We start from the raw sequence: 25,450 nt of genomic DNA, 5'->3' as shown, positions 1-25,450 counted from the left end.
CAACGGCCCGGACAGCCAGGCCACCGGCCGAGCTCTCCGTTGGCTCGCCCGCAACCCCCCGGTCCGCGCCTTGCCCGCAGCCCCGGGAGACCCGAACAAAAGGGAACGGAAGGACCAAGAGACAGCAACTCCCGGCCGCGGGTGGCGAGGGGCACCGCGCCCCGCAGGCAAACCTGCCCCGGGGAGGTGGCGCCGGGTTAGGGTGTAAAGGTACGGACATCCAAACAAAAAAAAAAAAATTCATTATTGTTATTACTCCCCCGAGACGGCCGGCGCGGCACTCACCCTGCTCGGAAATCGGAGCAAACTCTCATTCACGCTCCCCGCTGTGCCCAGGCCGCCGGAGCCAGGCGACGCCCCGAGAGCCGCCGGCCGCTGTGCCGGGCCGGGCCGGGCGCCGCGGGGGCCGGGCGCGCCCGCTCCGCCCGGACAAAGCGCGGCGCCGCTGCAGGCGAGGCGGCAGCAGGTGCCCGTCCGCCGCCGCGGCCGTGCCGAGCGCCCCGCGCAGCCGCCGCCGCCGCAGCGCCCGAGCCACTCGCCGGGGCCGCGCTGCGCGCCCGCCCCGCCCCCGGCGGCCCCGCGGCGGGAGCCCGCAGAGGCGGGGGCGGGCGGAGCCGGCGGGCGGGCTATGGGCGGTGCGGCACGGCCCGGCCCGCAGCGGCGGCGGCGCACAGCGAGGCGCCCCGCCGGTCGCAGCCCGGTCGGGACCGGAGGCGGGTGCCGGTCCCACGGCCCAGCCGGCGCGGCGCCCGCCGGATCTGCGCGGAGCGGCAGCCAGCCGCCCCCCGGCCCCGCCGGCGCGCACCTGCCCCGCGCCCCTCCGGCGCCTGGAGCTCGCCCGCGGAGGAGTCCAGACGCCCAGCAGGCAAGACCCTCCCCTGCGCTGGCTGCCTGCGGTGCGGCAGCGGTGGGCACCGTACGCCGCAGTGTCCGCGGCGGGGCCGCGCTGCCCGAGCATGCGAGCTGCCGCACCGCTGTACCGCGATGCGGTGTGCGGGCGGCCCTGCCCTGCCCTGCCCTGCCCTGCCCTGCCCTGCCTTACCCTGCCGTGTGCCGGACCCTGAGCCTCGCACGATCAGGGCTTCGTCGCTCTCCGGGCTTGGCGAATGCACGGAAACGGTGTCAGCCTTGGCAGTGCTTTGCTGCGCTCGTAACAATCGTATCGCTCCGGTTAAGCGGGGGCTGAAGGCGAAGCCCGGGCAGGGGCACGGCTGTGGCAGGGCTGGGGCCGCAGCTTTGCCCGGGGCACCTGCCCTGGGCCGCTCTGGCACCGCCTGCAGTGCCCGCGGGCTGCGCTGGCCCTCTGCAGCCTGACCGCACACCTGCTGGGGAGCCCAGGCCCGCAGGGAAGGAAGGGGTCACCCTGTATGCAGACCCCCTCTGTGTCAACACTGTGAGGTTGTTAATTATTTAGTAGATGTATAGGGCTGTAGACCATTGCTCGTGCACTGTTTGTTGTGCTTTTTGTTGCTTGTCGTTAATCCTGATCTTTTTTTCATAGCTTGAGAAATACAGGGAGTCTATGCCATAAGAAACCCTTTCATTTCTCATTCTTCTCACCTCCAGTCTCCTGTGTTTGGTGATGCAGGGGCTGCCTAACCGAGTGGCTGCTGTGCAGTGTAAGCAGTATTATACAATTTTGTAATAGATTTGTCTAGCTCAGCATGCGCCTCTAGCGCAATGGGGATGAGCTGTGGTTTGCTGCGCGGCATCCTCCAGCGAGCCCCTGGAGAGGGTGGCCCTGTCTGTGCTGCTTATCTCCAGCAGATTTGTCCGTTTGAAGGCTGGTGATTGATGGCACGTTCTGTACTCACTGGCATCCTTGGATTTCACGTCATCTCATGCCCTTTGCATGCTGGTTTTGTAACGCTTTATTTTTTGATATCAAGAATTTATGAATCAAAAGATGGGGGAGTGTGGAGGCTGAGTCAGATTGTGAAAAAGGAAAGCCAAGCGAGAGTGTGCAATTGCATATCACATTTACAAACATCGTTTCATTCATCTCCATATGTTGCTCCTGTTACTACTAATAAAGCTCTGGTTTCTCAGATTGGAGCTACCCTGGGAACACTGATCTTCCTGGGGTTTTTACTCTATAGCCTCCACAGTATTTATGTTACAATACGTTATTTTCCTGATTATGTTTTCATTATATTGAACACGTTAATATCAGAACGAATTTGATAATATGAATGTACTTCCCACACACACCCTCTTGTTCCTATTATTTGATGTGCAAAGGAGTGACAGGTTATTTACAGGCAGCAATTTCTTTCCCCCTATACTGGTTAAATTCTCTGATTATAATAACAAAAAAAAGCCTTTTTTCCCTGAGCACTTACCCCTGTTTCCTTCCTCTTTCTTTCCTCATTTTGCTAATGATAGCCAAATCATCATGGTGATTTTGGAGCTGCAGGAAATTTACCTTTGTCTACTGAAAGATTTCTACAGAAGCCTCTGTAGGCAAAAGGAGCCAGAGAGGAAGGTCTACTTTAAGCAGAATGGTGTCTGGGGTTTTCTTCCCTGGCAGGGAGGTACAGCTGTGGAGTGTACTGTAATTAATTTAATCCAACATCGAGAGAGAAGGAAGAATGACTGTATTGGGAAAGAGGATTTTTCAAGTATCAGATGTAATATGTAAGCAGCAATTTCAATGACCTTTGTGATTTCTGTTTCAGACAAAAGGCAGCAACCTAGTCCAAGGGTATCGTTATCTTCTCCCAGCATCACCCTTTGCTCCCCTTGGGTTTAGCCTGTCACTTCCTGGGGTTTGGCTCTGTCTCCTTTTGGGACAGCAGCACCTCTCACCCATGACTCTGAGAAGTGCTGTACTGGCATGTGAATTTTTTTTCCCACTGCTTATTTCATGTCTTCTCTGCTGTGCAAGGTCTTTTTTTCTTCTTATGAGTCTCTCTTTTCTGTGTCTTATTTATGCTTCAGTGTTTCTGCCCTACCAAACATTGTGCTCATTACTTTACCTTCTTCCTGTCTCTGTTTTTTGCTCACTCGTGTCTTTTGTCTCATTTTTGTTCTCTTTCACATATCTTCTTCTCACATCTCTTTTTTTCCCCTCTGTGTCATTCTTTTTATGTCCTCTCCTGCTCTCTCCTTTCTGAGACCTCACTTCTGTCCACTGCCTTATTCTACCTTCCTCTTGATGTTTTTTTCTCCAAGCTGTTCCTTTGGTCATTGTCCTTTTCCTCCCTTACATTTATATATATAATTTTACTTAAATATTACATATATATGTGTACAGATATCTCCACATCTTCCACTCTCCAGCTGAAACAAAGAAATTACTCCTGGTGATAGTCTGACCCTGTTTCATCCCTTTCTCATCATCTGAAATAAACTGCTCCTGCCCATCCTCAAACATATGTATTGGGTAGACTGAAGAATTAAGTATGTGGGAAATGTTCTTAAATTCAGAATTGTACTTAAGAAAACATCTTTCTCAGACTGCACTGTGAACAGAGCAGATGCTGTGTTCCCACTGACAGTACCAGAGGAGGACTTCAAGCCCCTTGAACTCAAGGACATAATGACATTCTTTTTTACATTTCTCAATTTCCTTTTTTTTTTCGTAATGAAAAAATTATAATTTTAAATGAAGGTCACTGTCATATCTTTGAATTATCCCCTGGATGCTGGACTGACCCAAAATAAGATGTTTTTCCTTTTTTGCCCCCCAGATGTTTTCTTTTATACATTTGTTAAGCCACTTTTGTGCCACCATTGGGAGAGAAATACTTTCTCCTCATCAGAGCTAAGCTCTTCCTCTGAAAAGGGCTCTGTGTGGGGTGAGACCGGGATCTCAGCTTGTCAGTTTCCCTTTTTTCTGGAGCCAGAGGGAGAGGAGAGAGCTGTGACTGCAGGATCATATGCATTGGGTGGGAGATGGAAGAATATATGCATAATCCAAAAATGCTACATTAACCTCAGAGGGTGGGGAGAGGAGTTGTTTAATAATTTTTCACCTTGACTATCACTGACTACAAACACCATCACTGGGGATCAAGGACAAATGTTAGATTTTTCTATTTAAATAAGAGTCTTAGTTTTTAAAAATTATCATTTATTATTTAAACTTTTTTGTTGTTGTTCAAAGAGCTTACTACTGACTGGCTGGAATGAAAACAGCTCCATCCCACGGATTCCACCTCTGCTTTCTGGCAGCTTACCTGACTCATAAAGAGAGTGGGGGGTTTTATATGCCACCTACATAAACTCAACATTTTCCTTTGTGGTGAGACTTAATCACCACCCTTGTCATATTATTTCATCGACCCTCTTGGAGTAGGAATTCTTTACCTTTCAAACCAGCTTTGAAACTTCTTATAAAAAAAATAGGGTGAGGGTTTTTTTCTGAATTTGGTGAAAGTACATAGGTGGTCCAATGCAGTAAGGTTTTCTGTGTTATTTGTTGAAAAATACCCTTTACCCGAGGCTCATGAAACAGAGTTTCCATTTGCAGAGAGCACATCTCTGGCACAAGATGTGTCACCTGGAGAGTTGAAATCCATCAGCTGAAGGTTGAGGACCTCCGCCCAGGTAGTCACTGCAGGTGGTGTGTGCTGAGGGGGAAACTGTGGGCTTTTGGCCGCAGTGATCAAGGATGTAAGTGGGCAAAGTTTGTCAGAGGCAATGCCTTTATTAGACAGTGTCAGGAAAGATGGACATGCTTTTGGGCACAGCACATCTCTTCTTATAACCTGTATGACACTGTCTCTTGTGGGGAGAGAGATTGTGTGAAGTAGACTGATATTTGTGAAGCAGAAAATACTGCACAAAGGAAGACTAAAGGTAGTAATGAAAACAAAACACAGAGGTGGCAATGCAGTAGATAGTGTGTGCAGGAGGCAATGGAAGAAAGGGTAGAAGAACAGAACCACCCCAGGAAGCTTATTGAGAGTTACAAAGAGGACATGAGTTACCCTAGAAAGCTAGAGCAGAAAAGCATGTGACTTTTTTTCCAAAGAAATTCTTGAAATGAGGTAGGGGAAGGGCAGAAAGGAAGGTACTGCTCTGGAGCTCAGCACTTAAAACGTAGCATGAAGGGAGGCCAGGGAAAGCATTTGGTAAGAGTCTCCTCATTTCTCTGTCACAAAGGCAGGTAGAATCGAGGAATGGGAAGGAAAGCAGAAAATCAAAAGGACTGAAGTGAACCATTGGCAAATATCAGTGAAGGAAGGGTAGAGAAGGGAAACTGCTTCCATATTGACAGGAAGGGAGAAGTCCTTCTTAGGTAGGGGACCTGGAAATTGACTGAGTAACAAGTGGTGTGCTACAAGACAGGAGACAGGGAGCATCTTGTCAGAAAGGAGCTGTCTGACCTTACCTAATATAGGCTATTTTCATTCTTGATGTGTTTAAGTCTTAAAATGCACTGCAAATGCAGCAGCTTTGCCCCAAAGATAGAGAGGCTGCAGCTGGTCTCAACTTTCCTGTACCACCCTCCCTCCTCTTCCTCACATGCCAGAATTAACCCCATATTGTCTCCTCTCCTGCACTGTGGGTCCTCAGCCCAGCTCCAATCCTCCTCCTTATTGATTGCACCTGCCTGATAACTGGGACACAACTCAAGATAAGGACTTAGCAGTCCCCTGCAAAGATGTGCTTCTGGAAGCAGAGGCACTAATGAGCTCTGTGGAGGCAGCATGCTGGGAGAGGCACCAGCAGGGAGGGAGAAGGGCAAAGGGTGAGCACTTCATGGGAGGAAGGAACAGCTTGGAGACTACTGGACTAAATCAGCTGGCAAACTAAGGGCATGGAAGACTCAGGAGGAAAGTGAATGTGTAAGGATGGAGCCATGGATAGTTAAAAATAACAGTATTGAACAGCTAATATGGTACTCCACTGGCATTTTAAACCTGCTGCCTTTGAAAACCCTTCTGAGTTTTGAAAAGCAAGTCTTACATTTAATTGTCCTTGTTGCTGGTGACCACCAGGACTACTGTCATTTTGTCCAGCAGCCCCCATTTTCTCCACTGCTGCTTGGTTGCAACCAAGTCTTCAGCATATTGCTCTTTGCACCCTTGCCTGATGTAAATATTGGTATATCCCCATTTATGCCTTGATTTCTCTGGAAGGGAGATGGTGTTTTTTAGCTCACATCAGCATAGTGACAGGCACACTAAATGCATGTGATAATGATGCTATCACAAATTAGAGGTAAATTAAAACACTATTCACAAGCAATTTGTACAATGTGGAATTTGGGCATGGGCTAACCTGACAGCCAGGTTTTTTAAAAGTTTCTGGAGAGCTGCCAGTTTTTCAGCCCTGTGGCTGTTCAAAGTATCGTGTTAGTCTCTGTACAAATACCACATGTGAGACAGGACCAAGTGGCAGCAAACCTGCTGGGGCTTTGAACCTCCTGGCACTTGTAATGGATGTGAGAAAAAAAAGGAAGGAACAATAAATAAAAGAGTAAAGAAAGAGAAGTACAAAGTGAAGGACATCTGTACGTTTTGATAGTAATTCTTCAGTAGCACAGCACCATAGAAAAATGTTGTCTGGTTAATTTAGAGCATTTACTTGCTATGCTGGAGCCATTTCCTAGAATTTTTACTTTTTTTTAATATCAAGTTTTGTCTTTGAAATATGGAAGGAATGGATTTCTTCATTTTTCTCCCTCCCTCCCTTGCCTTTTTCCTCCCACTTCCAAGTAAGGATGTAAGTGAGGTTCCCTCTCATCTCCAGTGTGAATGTATTCATGAACATTTTAAAACAGCTTATTGTCAGTTCTTGTTTCAGAGTTTACTTTTACCTTCAGTTGTTGTAACGTGTGTCCTTCCTGTCCCTGACCCCGCCCAATGCAACTCTTGTGTCCTTAGTGCTCACCCCTGTCTATTTCTGGAGAAAAGCCAGCTTGCCTCTTCAGGGGAGCTTTGCCGGAGCTGGCTGTCCCAGCCCTACTTCTCTCCTCTCCTTCCATCTGACAGACTCTCCATTTTCCTGCTTCCTACAGAAGATGACCTCTAATGCTCAGAGGACTCTCTGACTGTGGTAATGTGATCTGGTGGCAGCGGCAGAAAAAGGTGTCAGCAGTCTTGGATCGTGTTCCCAATCCGGTTATTGAATGATGCGAGATCTGGGGAAAGACATTTTGCTTTGTTTCCCTGCAGGCTCCAGTAATAGTCACACATCTCTGTTTTACAGTAAAATTGCTTTTACCATGGCAAATTAATTATTAATACGCACATTACAATATTTTCAGTGTCCTGTAGCAATGAAATCAGATGCTGTGCCACTTGCTGCCCTTTAGCTTGTGGCATAGCATGCGTTCCTTTTGGATATACCTGTCTTGTACCCCACCTCCTGTGTTTACACTGTGTGTTCCCAGGCACCCAGGCTTTACAGCCATGATAAAGCTGCTTTCACATATCCCTGACTTTTTTGATTGCATGCTTTCTGCTGTTTTTTCTGAAACCGTTTTCAGGACTTGCTGAAATGTAACTGGGAAGTGTTTGAAGTGAGAGACACTCATTTAGAAGGAATGTCGGTCATGATTGATTACAGCTGCACACATCATGCCCTTGCCTGACACTTTCCCCCATGTAGGTGGAGAGTTGGTAGTGGTAATGCCCAGGTGTGTTGGGCATACATGCATTAGATCAATATACATACAACCCTGAAGGCTGTTAAAAGGTTTTGCTGGGTTGATTTCATCCATAGCATTGAGAATATATGGTAAGACCTATATTGTGATGTACTTATCATGTCATTCATAAAAGCCTTAATGACCTTGGTCTGGTCTTCACCCTAATATGGGCACATAGCTTTCCACTTCAGCATGGGTTTATGTCCAAATTATTATTCCCACTCACTGTGGTTTGGCCAAAGTACACATCTTGGAGTACAATCTCAGCTTTTGTTTCTTTTCGCTATGTAAAATCATCTGTGGCACTGGAAAAGGATTACAGGAACCTGCTAAAACCTGGGTATGGGGTGTGTAGGAGGAAGAGGCCCCATGTGTCTGCATCAGTTCCCACGTAACTCCCACCTTAACTTGGAGCAGCTCTCATCTCCTGGGGAGGTTTCTTCTCCCTCTTCCACCCACTCTCTCCTTATGGCCTGCAGGTGCTGGACTGTAGCTTCTCTCCTATTTTTGGCTGAATGGCTGAATTAGCACATTTTTAATGGATGCCTTTTTCAGCACTTATGAAAATAGTCTAGAATTTTGATAATTCTCCATTACTCCATAAAATGCATAAAAATAGTTTGCTTAAATGTGATAGCAGTTCTTTAGGCTTATTATGATTACTAGTTTAGAGACCATGGCTCCATTGTAGAAGGAGTTATTTGGATATAGCAGCCTTAGTGAGTTTTTGCTCTTCTGCCTTTCCAGAGAAATTGAAATTATGTGGTTAAAGATCTAGTGATATTCATTTTTGATACAGCACAGAACAATTATTTCAATTCTGCACTTTTTATTTTCAATAACATAGAGAGTCATGGAAGAAGTAAAGCACCTTTCTTCCATTGGTATTACAGACCCCAGTCATCTCTGTTTTTTGTTCTCACACCCATCTCCAATGGCCTGTACTTTGCAAACAACCAAAAAGACATGTAGAGCTTGTGATGCTTCTGAGCAGCAGAGTTGCTGTGATGTGTTGCTCCTTCTATCCAGCAGGGTTGTTCCAGGTCAGGAAGAAATCAGCTGTCCTTCCATGTTTAGCAGGCTCTGACTCTCCCTACCTCCAGAGCAGTTTTGCTGAGTTAGTCCAAGGATGGGAGCTGAACCCCACAACTGGACACAGGGTTGCTGCTGACAGGTTGACCCCAGTGGCTCCAGTTGAGTTGAAGTGGGATATGAAGGGAACAGAAGGCTGTTGCTTGAGGAAAGGATTTGTGGCAGAAGCAGAAAATCCTGATGATTCTAAAACTTGGAGAGGAAGCTCATGCTGAATATTAGTTGTGTGAGGTTTTGAGTTATGGATAAAACCTCAGGAAGGGAGTGAGCCTGGTTGTGTTCCCTGTTGGATTATATTGGACTGAGGGCTTCCTCAGGATAGTTGTGATAATGAAGAATCACAGCATATTCTGAGTTGGAAGGAACCCACAAGTATCATCAAATCTAACTCCTACAGGCTTCTCTGAAACCCTGACACTGCAGGAAAGCTGACTGGAGTGTAATTGTAGCAGATGCTGGTACTGGGGGTACCCCACATACATTTAACAGGTATTGATCCACAGAAAACATCATTTCTCCTTTTTGTATTTATTTGTATTTGCTCAAGCATGCAGATCAGAGATATCCCAAAGCAAGTAGACAATGAGTATTCTTTTAAAGAGCAGATAATAAAGCTTTTTTAAGTACTCATTTATTAACAGTAACAAAACCTTGATAAAATGTGAGTTCTGATTTCTATAAGACCTTCTGGATTCCAGTGGAAATCAATGTCAGCTGTTGATGCTAACCACTTCTAAAAATTGTACTTGTGGTTTCAGACCTGTGTTAAATCCCCATTGACTTCACACACTTTTAAGCAGCATAAGGACTGCAGTATTTAGCCTCCTGATAATATTCTTGCAATATTGTCTTTCTGTTGTTCTGCTTGACTCAAGGATAAGATTTTATTTTGTTTAAAATTTCAATGTATCTTCTCTGCCAAGAGCTTTGATCTAGGGTCCTGCTCCTTACTTTGTAGGTAATAATACATAATCTCTGACTGATGCCCCTACAGCCCTGAGAAGTACTTGCAACTTGGGCAGAAGCAGCACAAGAAATGACAGCTGTTACTGGTGATTAAAAATGTGCTTTCTAAACATCATAAATGGAAATTATAGAAAAGAACAGAAGAGATTCCTGTTGGGAGTATTCTGTTTTGACCTCCCAAGCAATGGGTTAACACAAACAAGATAAGGATCAGTCAGAGAGCTCAGACACCAGTGTATCACAGTGTTCTGTTCTACTTGTATTTGTTCTAAAGAAATCTAAACAGCTATGTGAACATCGTGGGTCTTTGTCAGGGACTGAGTTTGTCACATTTCTTTCTTAAAAAGGGAATAAAATCTTTGGAAAATCTTCAGTTTTAACCTATGTTCACAGTCCTCTGTTCAGTAGAAAACTGCATGTGTATATCCAAGTTTGAAAGTAGCTATTGAAATTATTACTTTACAGGAACAGTGATATAAAGTGCAGCAGAGCATGTGGAAGTGGGGATGGGGTCTCACTATTGGTATTAGATTACCTGGGAGGAAACCTAGGATCCCAAAACTGTTTTCTGCACCCCTCCACCATTGGAAGAAATCAGGCATTTCAGATTAGTTTACCTTATTCTAGGAAATTCTCCTCCTCTTTACATAAAGCAAATATTACTTCATAATCACATGCTGGACAGCATACCAAGGGAAAAATTCTTTCCAGACCAAAATATGACTATCAGTTTTTGCACAAGGCAACATCACCAATGTCTCACAGTGACTCATCGTGCTTCAGATCTGCTTTATACCTGAGGCAGAGCTTGCTTACCAAATAATCCCAAATATTGTTTGTTTTCTCAACTATTACTATATAATGACACCTGACAGATGAACAAATTCTTGTATAATAGTAGGTGGCCGTACAGAATAAAAGGAAGGGGATTTGCAGTTTGCAGAAATTCTCTTTTCCAATAACAGTAATTTGTTGATACCTGGTAATTTGTAAACTATATTTACCACTTCTTACAAGCATTTCAGAGCAGGTGAATCCATTAGAAAGCCTTTTCCTTTCGGTGCAAACATTCCTGAATTTGTTGCCCTTTGTGTTTCAAAGAAAAGAAAACAAAAAGCAGCAGCAATTTTCACTTTATATTTCTTGGCATGTAGGAATAAAGCCAAGTACTCTTTCTTTTATACGGTAGGATAAAATGAGGAAAGGGGCAATAATGGAACAGAATTAATGGGGTATTTCTATTTAAGGGGCAGAATTATCAGCAGGTGCCCATTGGCACTCATTTGCTCTAGCAAAGATTAAAGTAGAACATCAGAAGATTAACAAATATTTCAGATATTGAAATTTAAGAATTTCAGATGTCTAAAAGATAAGAGTTTGAAGTTTTCCCACAAATGTTTAATTTGTCACCAAAACCTCCTAAGAACAAAATGCTGATTCTAGAAATGTAACTTTTATGGTTGAGTAGGAAGTTACAGCAAGGGAACAGCCCTGTGGGCGTGGGGATTTACAGTGGGTGCCCCAGAGCTCATCATGGCAAGAACAGCTTTCAAAGGAAAAAAGAAAGCAAAAAAAAATCCAAGTTCTGTTTCCACCCCTGCATGAGGAGAGGTCCAAAATGCCAGCTCATAGTCCACCCATGGTCACGCATGCATACACCAGTGGCACCAGCTTGGCACTGGTCCTACAGACTCAGCAGCAAGGCCAAAAATGAACAAAAATGCTGCAGGAGCTTCACTGCCTGTCTCTCTCCATTGATATATCAAGCCTGGGGAAAAGAGACAGCATCAGGCTCCACGTGGGATTTCTCAGCAGGGCTCCTCTCCCATTTCAGATCTGAGACACTGTGGTGATTTGTATCTTTGAATATGTTTTTCCGTTCATTTTCCTTTTAATGATGCTGAAGAAAGGAATGTCAACACAAAGGAAGATGTATCTGTCACTCCGCACTGCTCTGGTTTCTGGCAGCAGTCAGGCTGCTGCTTGGAACTGGCTGGGAATATTACTGTGATTGGTTTTGTTGTTGGTTTTCTGAGGAAGGAAAAAACTGCCAGCACTGATAACTGATTTAACTCAGAGCATACAAAGCCATAAAGAAAAAGTGTTCCCAGAGATTTTCCTCAAAAATCTGAAACCTTCCAAATGTACTGCTTGAAATTGCCTTCTCTTGCACGGCCATACCCTGTGTCCCAGGGGCCTCAGTGGCTTGAACCTGGAGACAAACACCATCTCCTGTTAGGGGTCCATGTGGAGCTCTCTGGCTGCAGAGTCCCATGGGAAATGTTGATCAAGGATCAAATGTTCTACCCAATTTCAGTCTCCAAAAGTCACAATGGATTAAGTTGCCTCTGGCAAACATCTAGTCCAGTCCATGCTCAGAGCAGGGTCAGCCACTGTGGGTTTCTCAGAGCCATATCTAGTTAGATTTTTGAGTATCTCGAAGGATGGAGATCCTGCAGCCTCTCTGAGTATCCTATGCCCAGTGTTTGGTCTACCTTGCAGTAGAGAAGTCAATCATGCTGACAGGACTTCCAAAACAAAAACTAATAATTGTTAATCTCTTCAGATTCTCTCTCCAACTCTCTTTTTTCTTTTTTTTTTCTTTTTTTTTTTCTCCTTTAAGGAAACAAATGCACTATTTTCATAAAAAGAAACCATTCTTGTAAAAGTCACTTAGTGTTTCCCTGAACAAACTCTCCACATGAACACTTTGGGAATAATCCCTCTACTTCTGTGTTTATAGCAGAGCAGCACCTGCTGTGCGTTGCACTGCACTGTTGACAGAAGGGTTGGTGATACTGTTGGCAATTATTAACATTATTTACTTAGTACCTGGCAAATGCAGTCAGGCACTTCGTGCTAGGCACTGCCCAAACAAACCACAAAGAACACAACCTGTTTTCAAAGAAGGTGTTATTTACCTGTTAAACAGTCAGCTGCAAAGAAATGGGTGGGGAGAAGCACAAGTTTCTGTGCTAGTCTCTGAACTTCAGCACCATTGCTTCCCACACTGCAGCCATACCTGGGAGAAGAGTGAGATCCAGGCTGTGGTACCCAAGGGTGTTACCTGACCAAACGGATGGAAATGTCCTGTAGGTATGACATTTTCTGGAGCCATATGAAATCACTCTGGTGCCTGTTGGGCTCTCCATTCATTTTTTAAAAGCTGCAGTAGAAGTGCACTTAAGAATTGATACATATTTTAGAAGGACATACTTTTCAAAAAGCTGAAGAAATACTCATTTGCATTTTTCATTTGTGGTGTTTTTCAGTCAGGAAATGAGCTCAAAAGAAAAAAGCAAGTGCATAGTTATTTCTTCTCATAGAAAAATCATTTTCCATTGAAAAGGCATATTTTTGAGTCTACAAACAGAGTGGTAGGGGATTTCTTTTCCCAATACTGCTTCCCAAATAGAGGAAAAATGGAAGAAAAATTGTGATTTCACCAGAGGTAGAATATGTGGTGTTTAAGGGGGCAGGTGTCAGTTTTGAAGGGTCCAGAACTTTTGGGGCAGTCCAGCACTTGCCCTTCCAAATGCCACCATTGAGAAGAATACCTGGAAAGATTAAGAAGGGGCATGAGGTGGCAGAGTCAAAAACTTAGCACATGAAAATCATGTCTTTGGAGAAGAAACTGCTTTTCTGGAGCAGAAACTCAGCACTAAAGACACTGGTGCTGACCTTGGCTTCTAGACAGGAGGGTGTGTTAGAGGGCTGTGGTGCAGACCCTGCCTCCCTGCTCCATAGATCCCGAGCAATGCCATCAGCCTGCCCTTGCAGCTGGGCACAGCCTTACCTGAAATGCCAGTGGCTGCAGCCCATGTGGCTCCTGGAGCCCAGCCCTGGTGCTTCCTTGGGCAGAGCAGACAGCAGTGGCCCTGGTGCTCGCTGCAGGCAGGAGGCAGCATCTCGTAGGCTGGTTTGGAGCCACGGAGGTTTCTCACATGGTTCGGAAGCAGGAGCTGGTATCCACTGAGGTGTGGGCATGTAAATCCAGCCTTAGGATCAAAGATGTCTGCTCCCACAGGGAGCAGCCAGGAACTTGGTATAGACTTGGTTGCAGCAGTGCTGTTGCATCTGGCTCTGTGCATGCAGGCAGTGGTGGAGAAACCAAGCATCCCACTCCTTCCCAAGGAGGAGAGGCAGGGCTGAGTGTGCAGCCTTTGCTTTGGCATGGGCTCCATTTAGGTCCCTCTCTGATACTTTGAGTGTGCAGACCATGTGTTACATCCCAGCTTTCTCTCTCCTGTTTACTTCTATCCATTTTCCCCTGTGCCATCAGCCCTGAAGCTCTTTTTTTCCCTACTGGTCTCTCTTGGGCAGCAGACTGTAATTCCTGGGTCATCTTCAGAGAAAATGCAGAGCAGTAAAACCCAAGCCCTGGGGTGATGCTGGAAGCTTACCCTCCAGCAAAGCTTGGAGGAGCTTTGTCTTTCAAGGGAGCATTCCAAGTGTTCTCTGAAAAACAAAACCATTTACCAGGTTGCAACACAGTTATTCCCCTTGGCCCACGTAGTAATGCACATGTAAATTTCTAGTGTAGGGGAGGCACACAGTTTTTTGATGGGTTTATCTGCTGTCTTTTTGTTACTGCATTTCTGCATGGCAGCAGTCAGCTGCAGGTCATGGCTCTGCAGGTTGTGACCTAATGAAGAAAAACTCAGAAGGAGGGTCAGGCATTTTTGGTGTAAACTGTCCAGCAAAGGCTTTCTCTCTCGAAAGCAAAAAGCATCAAATAGCAGGAAACAATTTTTTCCATCAACATGTAGCCCAAAAGCACTTTGCTTTTTGACTCATATCCCCATTTCTGTTTCTCTGCCAGGTGATTCTTGCCACCTCCTCTAAGCTTTTCTAGTCTGGTATTTTTTGATAGCAAATGTGAATACTGAGCTATTCCTGTGGTTCAGCTACCTAGCTTAAAACTATTATTTCTATATTTCACTGGAAAACATGATGTCAAAAAATAACCACAGAAATGCAAGCACCGTTAAAATAAACTTCTACCTACATGCAAATAAAAATGGTTTATTGGAGATTGTAATAACCACATAAAATTATTTAGACCAGTCTCTTGTAAAGGTGGCCTCAGTAATACCTTGCAACAGTCTTGGGCCCATTCCAGCAAGATTTAATTTAATCCATACCGCATTTAGTGTTTTCTTTGGATCTGCAATGTTCTTCTCAGAAAGATGTTTAGGCTCCATCTCATATTTACTGAGTAGATGCAAATTAGGCTTATGTTCAGAGATGTTGACAAGTTCAGTGTTGCAGGTATTTGGACAGAAAACAACAAAAAGCCATATGCAAACCAGAGAAGTTTTTGCTAGCGGTTCAGAAATGCTCACACGGGGTCATGGGGTTTGTCTCAGATTCAGAGCCATTGCTTGCCTCCGACTCAGACTCTCTCATCTTGCAGTACAATTATTCTGTAGAAGATCAAAAAAGAATTAGATTTTTTTGATGTTCTCTCCAAGCAGCTCCAAGACCCAGCGAAAGAGCTCTCAGGATGCCAGAGCCAGCGAAGTCAACCTCAGCCCCCAAAAAGGGCTCCAAGAAAGCCGTGACAAAGACCCAGAAGAAGGGTGATAAGAAGCGTCACAAAAGCAGGAAAGAGAGCTACTCCATCTACGTCTACAAGGTGCTGAAGCAGGTCCATCCTGACACCGGCATCTCCTCCAAGGCCATGGGCATCATGAACTCCTTCGTCAATGACATCTTTGAGCGCATTGCTGGCGAAGCCTCCCGTCTGGCCCATTACAACAAGCGTTCTACCATCACCTCCCGGGAGATCCAGACAGCTGTGCGCCTGCTGCTCCCAGGAGAGCTGGCCAAGCACGCAGTCTCAGAGGGCACCAAGGCTGTCACCAAGTACACGAGCTCCAAGTAGCCGGACATCCCCTCTGCAGTGGGACCATCGAGCACCAAGCCCTCCATGCAAGCACAGGTGAGCAGCCATGGTCTGGATGAATGTCACAGCTATTATCCACAGCAACTTGCAGCCTTGGGATGGGCATGAGAAGCTGCCCAGAGGAAGAGGAGACAGTGATCTGGATGTCAGCTGATTTTCATTGTGTGTTCAGGATGTGGAAAGGATTTGTTGAGGCTGGTAGTGCAGGCCCCTGCTTTCACATCTCGTTCAAAGAACTGACCAACCATAGTATATCCAGTCTCCTCTGTGCTTGGCAAACATTCATGTTTGGCACTGAGAGGGGGGACTGGCAGTGGCAACACAGAGACACCATCCCTGAAGTCTTCCTGTTTGACTGCTTTATCACAGTCATCTGAAATGGGTACTGAAGAATCAGCGCTGCATCCTCTCTCTCATTTCCTGGATCTCTCCTGGTGTGCAGTGGCTCAGCCCACCCTGTACTGGCAGAAGTGACATCAACAGCTACCAGGCACATATTGATTCAACAGCTATCTGTGCTTGACAGCCTGTTTTAAAGAGCAAGCCTGGCAGGCAGGCAGATGCCCACGTTGATACCAAGCACTAATCCTCCTCCTTGCTCCTGATGGATGAGCCATAGAGCAGGATGAGGGTGCTGGTGCTGGAGCTGCCCACTGCCTCCCACCTTGTGCTGAGCTGGAGGGAGGGACAAGGTGGGATGTTGGGAATGGGTGTCTTACCTTTCCTGGCTGCTGCTTTGCCTGCTTTAGGACTTGGTTTGGTGTGCAAGACGTTGCTAATTCTGCTGCTTTTCAGAGACTTCTCCTGCCTTGATGCTGCCTGGGCACTCCCTTTCACCATAAGTGTGGCAGGGTGGGGTGGTGCCCATGGGGGTCTCTTCTCCTGTGAGCACTAGGGTGGTGCAGGACAAACAGCACAAAGGTTTTGGGCAGGGACTGAGGATTTGGGAAGCAGAGGTGTGGGAGCAGTGGTGGTTAGTGCGTTTTGAGAGGTGGGGGAAGCCAGCTCCCCAAAGAGATCACTGCAGGCAGCTCACCTGGCCCTGCCTTCCCTAATTCATTCAGCAGTTAGAAAGCAAAAGCAAAAACGGGGACTGGGTGGATATATAGGGACACTTGCCTGCATCCCAGATATTTTAAAGATTAAATAATTTTAAACTATTTCAGATACTCCCCATATCTTTTCCAAGTCCACAGTAAGGTGAGCAATAATAAAATCATGATAAAGCCATAGAGATTAGTGAAGAAATGTCTTTTTTACAGGTTTACCTTGCCCAGACTGCTGGATAGCAGAAGAGCCTGTGTAGAACTGGTGTGAAGTTGAAGCTTCCTACTCAAAACACAAAATTAGCCAACATTAAAAAAAAAAATGAAAGGCTCTGTTAGGCAGTAACACTCAAGAAAAAATATTCATGTCTAAAATAACAACAGCTTTCTGCAACTTATTCTGTAAATAAAAGGAGCATCAAAGAATTAAGATCCAGAACTAAGTGCAGATTCTCCCTAAGCTTGAAGACCATGTTTCTAATTAAAAGGTAAATTCATATCCCAAAATAGCAGCCCTGCAGTATTTCTCTGTCTTTCCCCTGCATTTATCTCCATCCTGGTGCTTTACACTTTGAGTGTGACTGGGACCTTTGACAAATTTATGTTGCTTTTGGAGCTGTAGGTCTCTGCAGCTCCAGAAGATTCGCATTGCAGTCATTTTCCAGTTGCTCTGAGGGAAGGACTGCAAAGCGCTTCTCAGAAACTTGGGAGCAGCCTGGGGTCCCTTGTGGTCTCTGTGCAAGAGTGAAGGTCAGCTTGCTTCTGGGCTGCTCCCACACCCCTGCTTTGGGTGTGAACACCCCACACTTGAAAAGGGGCTTTCATCCCACACTCTGCTCACTGATACAACACAGTTGTGTTTCCTAGCCTAATGACAGCAGGAATCTCTGGTGATATCTCCAGAAAGAGCAAAACCCAACTCCCTGGGTGCCAGCCCCCACAAGGGGCAGCTCCCAGCAGCAGCACCTGTATTCAGTAGCATTGGTGACCTGGGTCTTTTGGCCAGGACACTTTGCAGGTGACACTTCAGTACTTCCTTTTGTTTTCCAATCAAATAGTCAAAATCACATACCAAAGATTACCATGTACCTGCAGTGGGCCTAGAACCACCATCCTTGACCTCTCTGCCACAGGAAATCCAGGCTGTGGATGATTCATCAGGGGAATATTGGAAGTGAACAGCTGGATGCATTACTAGAGCTTTCTTCTTCTGTCTGTATGAGCTGGAGGTCAGAATTCATCCCCTTGGGGAGTCATCTTGAAGGTAGGAATACAGAATGGAATAAACCCACTCCGGTCCAAGCAGTGTGTTTGAGCCAGGGCATACATCATCTCCTGGCATTACCTGACACAGCCTCTAAACTCTCACTCTTTTGGGCAGAGCAGAGTCCTGTTTCAATCTTCACAGGCTGCAAGAATTCAGGAAAATAGAATGAAGTATTGGCCCTCCAGGGTCTCCTGGGCAGCTCAGGGAGCCAGGAACGAGGCTGGGAACTCAGACAAGAGCTGCTCGCTCCATGCTCAGAGTATTGGTCCCATTTTCTTCTGCCACTGTTGCCACTCTCCATTTTTGGAGATTGTTTCAGAGAGGAGAACCAGTGATTTAAGGCTACAAAAATACTTGAAGGCTTAAAGAAGAGTTTTATATTGTCTAAAACCAAGTGACTGAGACTGATCATGTCTGTCCGTTTATAGTTTAGGTTGTCCTTTCATGCATCATTTGCTCTTCACTGTCCCTTTGTATTTTTTTTTTCACTCACTCCTGACAATGGTGAGCACAGGATCAAAGAACTGATCCATGTTAAAATGAACTGGGTTTTTTTTTGTTTCTTTCAAGCTTTGTTTTAACCCTGTTCTGGTAGCTGCTCTGCTCTGTCACTGTTGTACAGATACTTGTGCCAGCAAGGGAAAGGGATGGTCCAGGAAAGGCAAGGCTGGTATAAGCTAGGACTGACACAGAAAACTTTTGGTAAGTTAATGGCCCTAGTGTCAAGAAAAAGTGAAGGAAGGAAATTGAGTCCTGCAGTGGTCCCGCTAAGCAGCAAAGATGTGGCTTTTAAATACTCCACTATGGGTGTGATCCTTGCAGTGTCCCACAAGCAGTTTCTCTAATAGTCCTGATGCTGGAAATCAAGCACATCCTGTTTCTGCAGATCCCAGAGGACTCAAATCAAGGGAGAGGGAGCAGGTTGGGAAGGGGACTCTGCTCCCATGCAGCCACCCAGCTGTAGCAGTTGGAGGCTCCTTGTTCAGCAGACAAACCTACAAGGCCCTTCCCACAGCTGCCTGTAAAGGACACATCCACAGCAGTTTAATGGGAATTAGTTTGAATGTGATGAGCTTGGGCTGAGCCTTAATATTAGAAGCACTAGAAGATGGTCTTAAACTTCAAGGGTCAATTGTCCACTAAGTTATCGGAGGTGTGACATACTTTACAGTTTGCTGGTAAGGGGGTTTGCTGCAGAAGATGGGTTCTGCACTACAGTATCTGTGCTTTTAAAGAATGCTCATTTCCAGCTCTGGAATTGAGAAAATGTTTAAAAACTGAAGATAATATACCAAGCCCCACTGTCCCTACCTGATTCCTACTGCAGTCGCAGAAGCATCTCTGGGCTGTTCCTGTGTTTTGCCAATTAAAAAAAGTAAATCAACTGCAGGTTGAAAGTTGGAAACGAAGATGAGAAGGGTAATACAGCGTTGATAATAACCTTGTATTAACCCCAAGGACATCAGTGTGCTGATTTATTTGTTTTCATGTACAATTGAGGAGAGAAAACAAGCTGCTATAGATCTGCTTCTGATTTTCTACCCTGCTTCCCAGAAGGGCTTAAAGCCTATCTGCCTTTCACAGCAGAGTTCAACCTATTGAGGAACTGAGTGGCCACCTGCATGGAGGCTTGCTCCTGCTCAGGACAGACAGGTCTTTAGTCAAGCATGGGGAAAAGAGTGAAAAAAAGTGTGGAGGATGAGTGCCTGTCCTGGACACGACTGTGTGTCCCACGGAGGGACACCAAAGAGCCCTGCCCTGTGTGGCCTGTGCACCCTTTGCTCTGGTGACAGCCAGCCATGTGGGTAGCCCCAAGTCCTGCCACCCCTGGAGTAAACTTTGACATGGCCTCTGCACAGCCCTGAGCCTTTGTCCCATCACAGCATTTCCTGACGGTTTACATCCAGATCAATTTGTTTACAGGGAAAGAAAGAATGTGAACTAAATAATAAAAATCACTTACTGACAGAATTTGGAGAGTTTCCTGGGACCACCACCTGGGGAGCAATCTTTCATGCTTACTCCATGCATGGTATCTCGTGGGCTTATGTACACAGAGTTTTTCTGACAATAAGTGTTACATCAAGTATGATCCATGTTATCTTGCTGCTGGTTTATGACATATCTTAGTGCTAATTACCTGCTTTCTGTTAAATGTCTAAATAAAATGTAATTACCAACCTGTTGGAAGTCCATGGGACCCAGCTGTCAGGGTGTCTTTGCTTCTGCCTTATCACATGTCCCCCCAAGCCCTGTATTTCTCCTTCTCCATGATATTTCCTCCAGATCTGTGGTAACAGCAACCACCCTTGCAGCAGAGATGGAGCACAGCTGGTGCTGATAGAGGGTCAGTCAAAAACCAGAGGAGCTCCGCACTGAAGGGCTGTCACAGGCTGCCACTGTGTGTCCTCCTGGGGTGTCACTCACCCCAAACATGAGTGCACAATAAATATCTTTTTTTCTCGAGCCTTCAAATGAGCTTGTCCCAGGCAGAGCTCAGCCTGCAGCCTGTCCTTGCCACACTCCTGCTTGGGGTGTGCTCTGCCTGGCACTCATCATTTACCCCCAAGTGGGAACAGTTTGGACTGAACAATGCGAGATTCTGTGGCTGAAGAAGTGTTTTATGCATATTCACAATTTCTGTTCATCTGAATTAACAGTTGCTAACACTAGAAACATCTTTTCTTGGACTCTGAGAAGTTTATAGGCAGCAAACATGGAATGAGATGTAGCACCTGAAAACCCCAGAAAGAAAAAGATCTTCCCTTTAAAGAATGATTGGTAAATACACTCCAGTGAAACATTTACCTGCTGGACATCACATCATAATGCACTCACTGGAGTGGGAAATGCATGTGCCATGCTGGACACCATCTACTGGAGAAACAAGCTAAGACTTCAGATATGGCATATAACAGAAATCAGCTGAAAATGTTTCTAGTGTCTCTAAAGAAACAGTCACAAGCATAACATAATTGGGAAAAACAATTTTTGCAGAAAAAACCCCAACTTATAACTAACTGATCTGAAGTATTTATTTCTAAAGAAATAAATTTTGCCACTTGTACTGATTTCCCTTTTGATACCCCCTTTCAGAGACACACCCACAGTGCACTTTCAAAACAGAGCTGACACCAACATCTCAGGAAGACCCAAACCAGGTTATAAACATAGCATAACCTATTGGCATCCTTCTCCAGGATGTTGGGAGATGACTCTTTTTTTTTTTTTTTAGTTACTCATTATCTGATTGTTAATGACTGATTATTCAAAGGCCATTAGTTGGACTCAGGTGTCACATGACTATGGCTGTTGGCAGAACCAAATAGAAAAGCTGAGGAACATCAAAAGGAATTATGAGAGGATGAGGTTTGAATTAAGAGGAGCAGCCCTTTGTGCAAGGAGTAGTCCACCTTTTGGGCCTTTTGCCAATGGATGGTGGAGATGCTAGAATTGGTTCAAGGACAAACTACTGGGAGAGAAATCCTTCAAGACTTGCTAAACACATATAAACTATGCTGAAAAATATTATAGGCTGAGAGATACAAAGAGCAAGCTACTATATATGTGTCTGTCCTATTCCTGCAGTCTTTCTTGCCTATTCTGTCACAGCCACTGCTGGAAACAAGATTTTGGGTTGGATGCACCAAAGGGCTGGTCGGGGTTGTCTGCATACACTCATGTAAAGTCTGGCTTGAGCTGCACATGAACTGTGTTTCAGGCAGTTTTCTTAGACCTATGGAGCTTAGAACTAATGAAAGAACATTTTTACCTTGCTTTTGTATGTGGCTCCTGCACTTGCTTTGATAGTTATGTGGATTTTGTTACCCTGGCTCACATGAAAGATGTGAGAGATGTTTTGTTTCTAAAATAGTTAGGGTTAATAAACACAGATGGTGTGAGAATGAGGAATGGAGCTTCTGCTTTCTCATATAATGGAAAGCTGTTCTCAAAAACATTTCTCATTTTCTCCCTTGAAGCAGTTGATTTTAAAAAACTACACCATTTCCTGCCTTTTAATGTCCATAACGTGAATTCCACCCCCTGACAAAAAAAAATCTCTTACAGAAATTCATTCAGAAAAAAAATTCTTACAGATTTATCTGTCTTCTAATAAAAGAAGATTATTCTAATAGTGATAGAAAAGGGAAGATTGGTAGGAATGAAGAAGGAATGGCAATAGGTGGGTGTGAGGCACCAGGAGGGACCAGAGGCAGTAAGTGAATGCTGCAAGAGTGACAGATGCTGCTGGGAACTCGCTGAGGAGCTCACCAAGCTGCCAGCACACACAGAGCATGCTGCTGTTTGGGACACAGGGAATGAGGGGCAGGGAGTGAATCCTGGTAACTCCCAGGGGGAGCAGGATGGACAGTGTAGTTGCTACCAGAAAATATACAAAAGGCACATCCAGAGCCAGCACATGTCACCAATTCAAGAGCAACTCAGGAAATTTGATGCAGACATGAGGGCATCATCCTTCACGCTCAAAGTAATTGCAAAGATGGACTCATCCTGCATGCTGGTCAGACAGCTTGGATACAGCCATCTCAGGAGGGTGCTGCTTAAAAATAACTTCACCTGACAATGAGGACACAAAGTCACCCTCCTGCAGGGATTTGTGTTGAGTTTGCTACAGTGGCTGCTCATCAATCATTTGGGTACATCCAGCCTTGGGGCAGGAAAATTATCTCATCTTCTGGGCACTGCTGCCATTTATGGTCCATTAAACCTCCTCATCAGGTGTGGAGAGCATGCTTTATACAAAGTACATCCATATTTGCCAAGACTCTTGAAAAATGTCCAGCACAACTTTTCAAATGAAGCAGGAGATGTTTCTGACCTAATTTGCCCCCCAGGCTCAACACATCCTTGTGAATCTCAGGCCTGTCTCTGAAAAATTCACTCCAGATGGCAGAGCTATGAGTGCAGTTGATACAAGCACCCAGTCTCCAATATCTGCCTGAGACTGTCTGGAAAAAAAAAAAAAAGGAGGGAACGTAAGTGTACCACATTGAATTTCACTAAAGTGAAAGAAATGTGAGGGTATTGAATTTTTTTTTTTTTGGTGGGCTTTTGGTTTCTTTGAAGTGCTGCAGTATTCAAGGGATCCAAGGAAACCTAGTCTTGCAGGCACTAATGGAAACAGGCTATTGAACTGCTCCATCCCAATAAAACCTGCCCTTGCACAAAGCTTTCTGAGGCATGACTAAGTTCTAGCAAAGTGGGAAGCCTACGGCAGTAAGGGCTGCCTGAGCATGTTGAGAGGAAGATGGTTGCTTTGTTGGGAGGTTACTTTTTTGGGATGAACATGTACCTTGCAGCTAATTTCTCCTTTCTTCAAGGTAATTAAAAGTCACATCTGAGTATTGACTTCAGCGATGTAGAATCCTCCCATCTCTTCCTCAAACCCTGCAAATGCTACATCTACATGAACTCACACTGAGTCCATGCTACTGCCATACTGACTTGTACTCTGGCCCAGGTCTAGAGCCAAACAACTGTAGTTTTATGTGGAAAACTCCATGGTAGAGCAAAAGAAAATCTGAATTCATCCCTCAGTACCTTTTGCAGCTTGTTTTGTAGTGAAAGGACCAAGACATCTCACGCTGCAGCTGATCTTGGCTAACAAAAGCTGTCTCAGTGGGGTCCACCAGCAGTCACTGGCCACTTAGCAGGAAGGAGTCAGAGCTCTTTTTAGCCTGGATGATTCAGCACAAAGAAGCCTTTATAGCTCCGCAGCAGGCATCTCGCGCCTCTTCTCATCACGCCTCTTCCCAGGTTTTAAATACAAGGGGACAAAAGTTCTTACAAACCCCTGATTCTGTCAATTCCCTGAATATATGCCTGAAATGCTCTTTCTGGCATTTAAGTGTCTTTAAATGGAAAAGATAGAGCTCAGGAATCACGGGACGTTGCCTGCACCATCTCTCTCTCAGAGCCAGCATCTTCCCCAGCATCAGCTGATGGATCACCTCTTGTGATAGCTTGACTGTAGGGCAGGACACTGAACAGCCAGCCCTGAGCAGCAGCAGCAGCAGCAGCAGCAGAGAGCTCAGTGCAAGCAGCTGTGTGCCACGAAGGGTGAGCAGGAGGTCCTCCATGCCAAAGGGAAAGTATCACAGCAACCAAAAGCTCAGCCGTGTTTTCAAGAGATTAGGAGTGCATAGATGGCAAGAAGAATTTTCATAACAAAAGACTAAATAGATGCAAGTTTGCAAGCAACAGTGGTTCTCTGCTTTATGGGAAAGTTACACTAGATACAAAGAAACAGCAGGAAGAAGTCTTATCCTACCCTGCCAGCCGCTGTGGGGCTTGCAGCATCCTCAGAAACAGCCCATACCTGCTGGTCCAGGCAAGGAGCCTCCCCTAGGAAAAGGTAGAACAGAAATTCATGCCTTAACTGCCCTATTCATGTGAATGAATAGCTAATTCACACTGTTCAGAAAAGAATACGAAAGGAATACTCAGGTCTTGGAAGTTTTTCTGTTTTCTTTTTCTTTTTCTTTTTCTTTTTCTTTTTCTTTTTCTTTTTCTTTTTCTTTTTCCCTTTCTTTTTCTTTTTCTTTTTCTCTTTTCTTTTTCTTTTTCTTTTCTTTTTTTTCTTTTTCTTTCTTTGGTTTTGGTTTTTTGGTGGTTTTTATTTTGGGTTTTTTTTGTTTTGTTTTCTTTTCTTATTTGGAGGGGTGGTTTTGCTTGTTTATTTTGTTTATAATTTACCATCTTGATCAAATTCTTCATGCTTTCCTCAGGGTCTAACCTGGCTGTGGATAACTTGGACACCCAGCTACACACCTGTCAAGGCCTAAGAAGGCAACAGGTCTGAAAGTGGCCAGGAAAAATGTGAAGGCAACCTCAACATCAGCAGTTTTGCTTCTGTGATCAAAGATGCCAAAGCATCTGTGCTTGTGCAGGGCTGAACAACTTTCTACTGGTACTTAAGTTTTTTCCAATTTGTCTCTATCAAACTGTTTTAGGAAATGTAAGAGCAGGGAGCCACTGCTTGCTTACTTAATGCTATAACTCAGGAAAAACAAAAAGCACTCTGATTTCTTTCTTCTGTCTGTTTGGATGAGGGGGAAACAAGACTTTGCTAGAAGCAGAGGAAATGCTGGCTGCAGCTAACTTCTTCCCAGCACATGACCCCTAGCCCTGCCATTACTCCTATTCCTAACCTGGGGCACACATTTCTACCTGTGCTGCTGCTGGGCTGTGATCTGGAAAAAAGAAATCACGTAAAATACATGTGGGAAGAAGCAAGCATTTCTGAAGCAAAGGATAACAGATCAGTACCCTAGAAACTGTTTTTATAACATAAATGATTAACGAGAAAATGTGTGTAAGTTGGAGCAGAAATCCATTCCCCAGTGACTGCCATCTCCTCCAGGTTCCCCACCAAGTACACTTTTGCTTTCTAATATTTTTGGACAAGAGATCAGTTTAGGAGGTGGCCAAGGGTGAGAACTCCTTGGAAATTAGACACAGCAGTACTACTTTTTAAATCTCCTACACATCTCTGTACCACAGCTAAGTGCCTGCAATGGATGAAAATCCAACCTCTGCTTCTCATT

At 45.1% G+C, this 25,450-nt stretch overlaps 2 protein-coding genes across 6 annotated transcripts in view; one reads left to right on the top strand and one right to left on the bottom strand.

Moving 5' to 3' along the window:
- GRAMD4 (GRAM domain containing 4) overlaps positions 1-529 on the bottom strand; it is a 75,791-nt gene extending 75,262 nt beyond the window's left edge. The window contains exon 1 of the mRNA XM_085041455.1: positions 286-529. Coding sequence (XP_084897581.1) covers positions 286-314 — 29 coding nt within the window. The 5' untranslated portion in view covers positions 315-529. The remainder of the gene's footprint in view (positions 1-285) is intronic.
- Positions 45-20,082, top strand: LOC146443230 (histone H2B 5-like). Of its 5 annotated transcripts, none has more exons than XM_085041472.1 (2): positions 45-210; positions 15,136-20,082. In XM_085041472.1, the coding sequence occupies exon 2, from the start codon at positions 15,168-15,170 to the stop codon at positions 15,546-15,548; it is 381 nt and encodes a 126-aa protein (XP_084897598.1). In that variant the 5' UTR covers positions 45-210; positions 15,136-15,167; the 3' UTR covers positions 15,549-20,082. The 5 variants fall into 5 exon arrangements, with proteins under 5 accessions (XP_084897598.1, XP_084897595.1, XP_084897603.1 ...); XM_085041469.1 differs by having other exon boundaries at positions 76-210; positions 15,139-20,082; XM_085041477.1 differs by lacking the exon at positions 45-210 and adding an exon at positions 661-865 and having other exon boundaries at positions 15,139-20,082.
- The last annotated feature ends 5,368 nt before the right edge of the window (positions 20,083-25,450 follow it).

The sequence above is a fragment of the Lichenostomus cassidix genome, chromosome 1Aa (genome assembly GCF_008360975.1).
Source record: "Lichenostomus cassidix isolate B80296 chromosome 1Aa, HeHo_3.0, whole genome shotgun sequence".
Lineage (NCBI taxonomy): Eukaryota > Metazoa > Chordata > Aves > Passeriformes > Meliphagidae > Lichenostomus > Lichenostomus cassidix.
The sequence above is the reverse complement of the archived record's forward strand: the minus strand, read 5'-3'. Positions and strand labels throughout refer to the sequence as shown.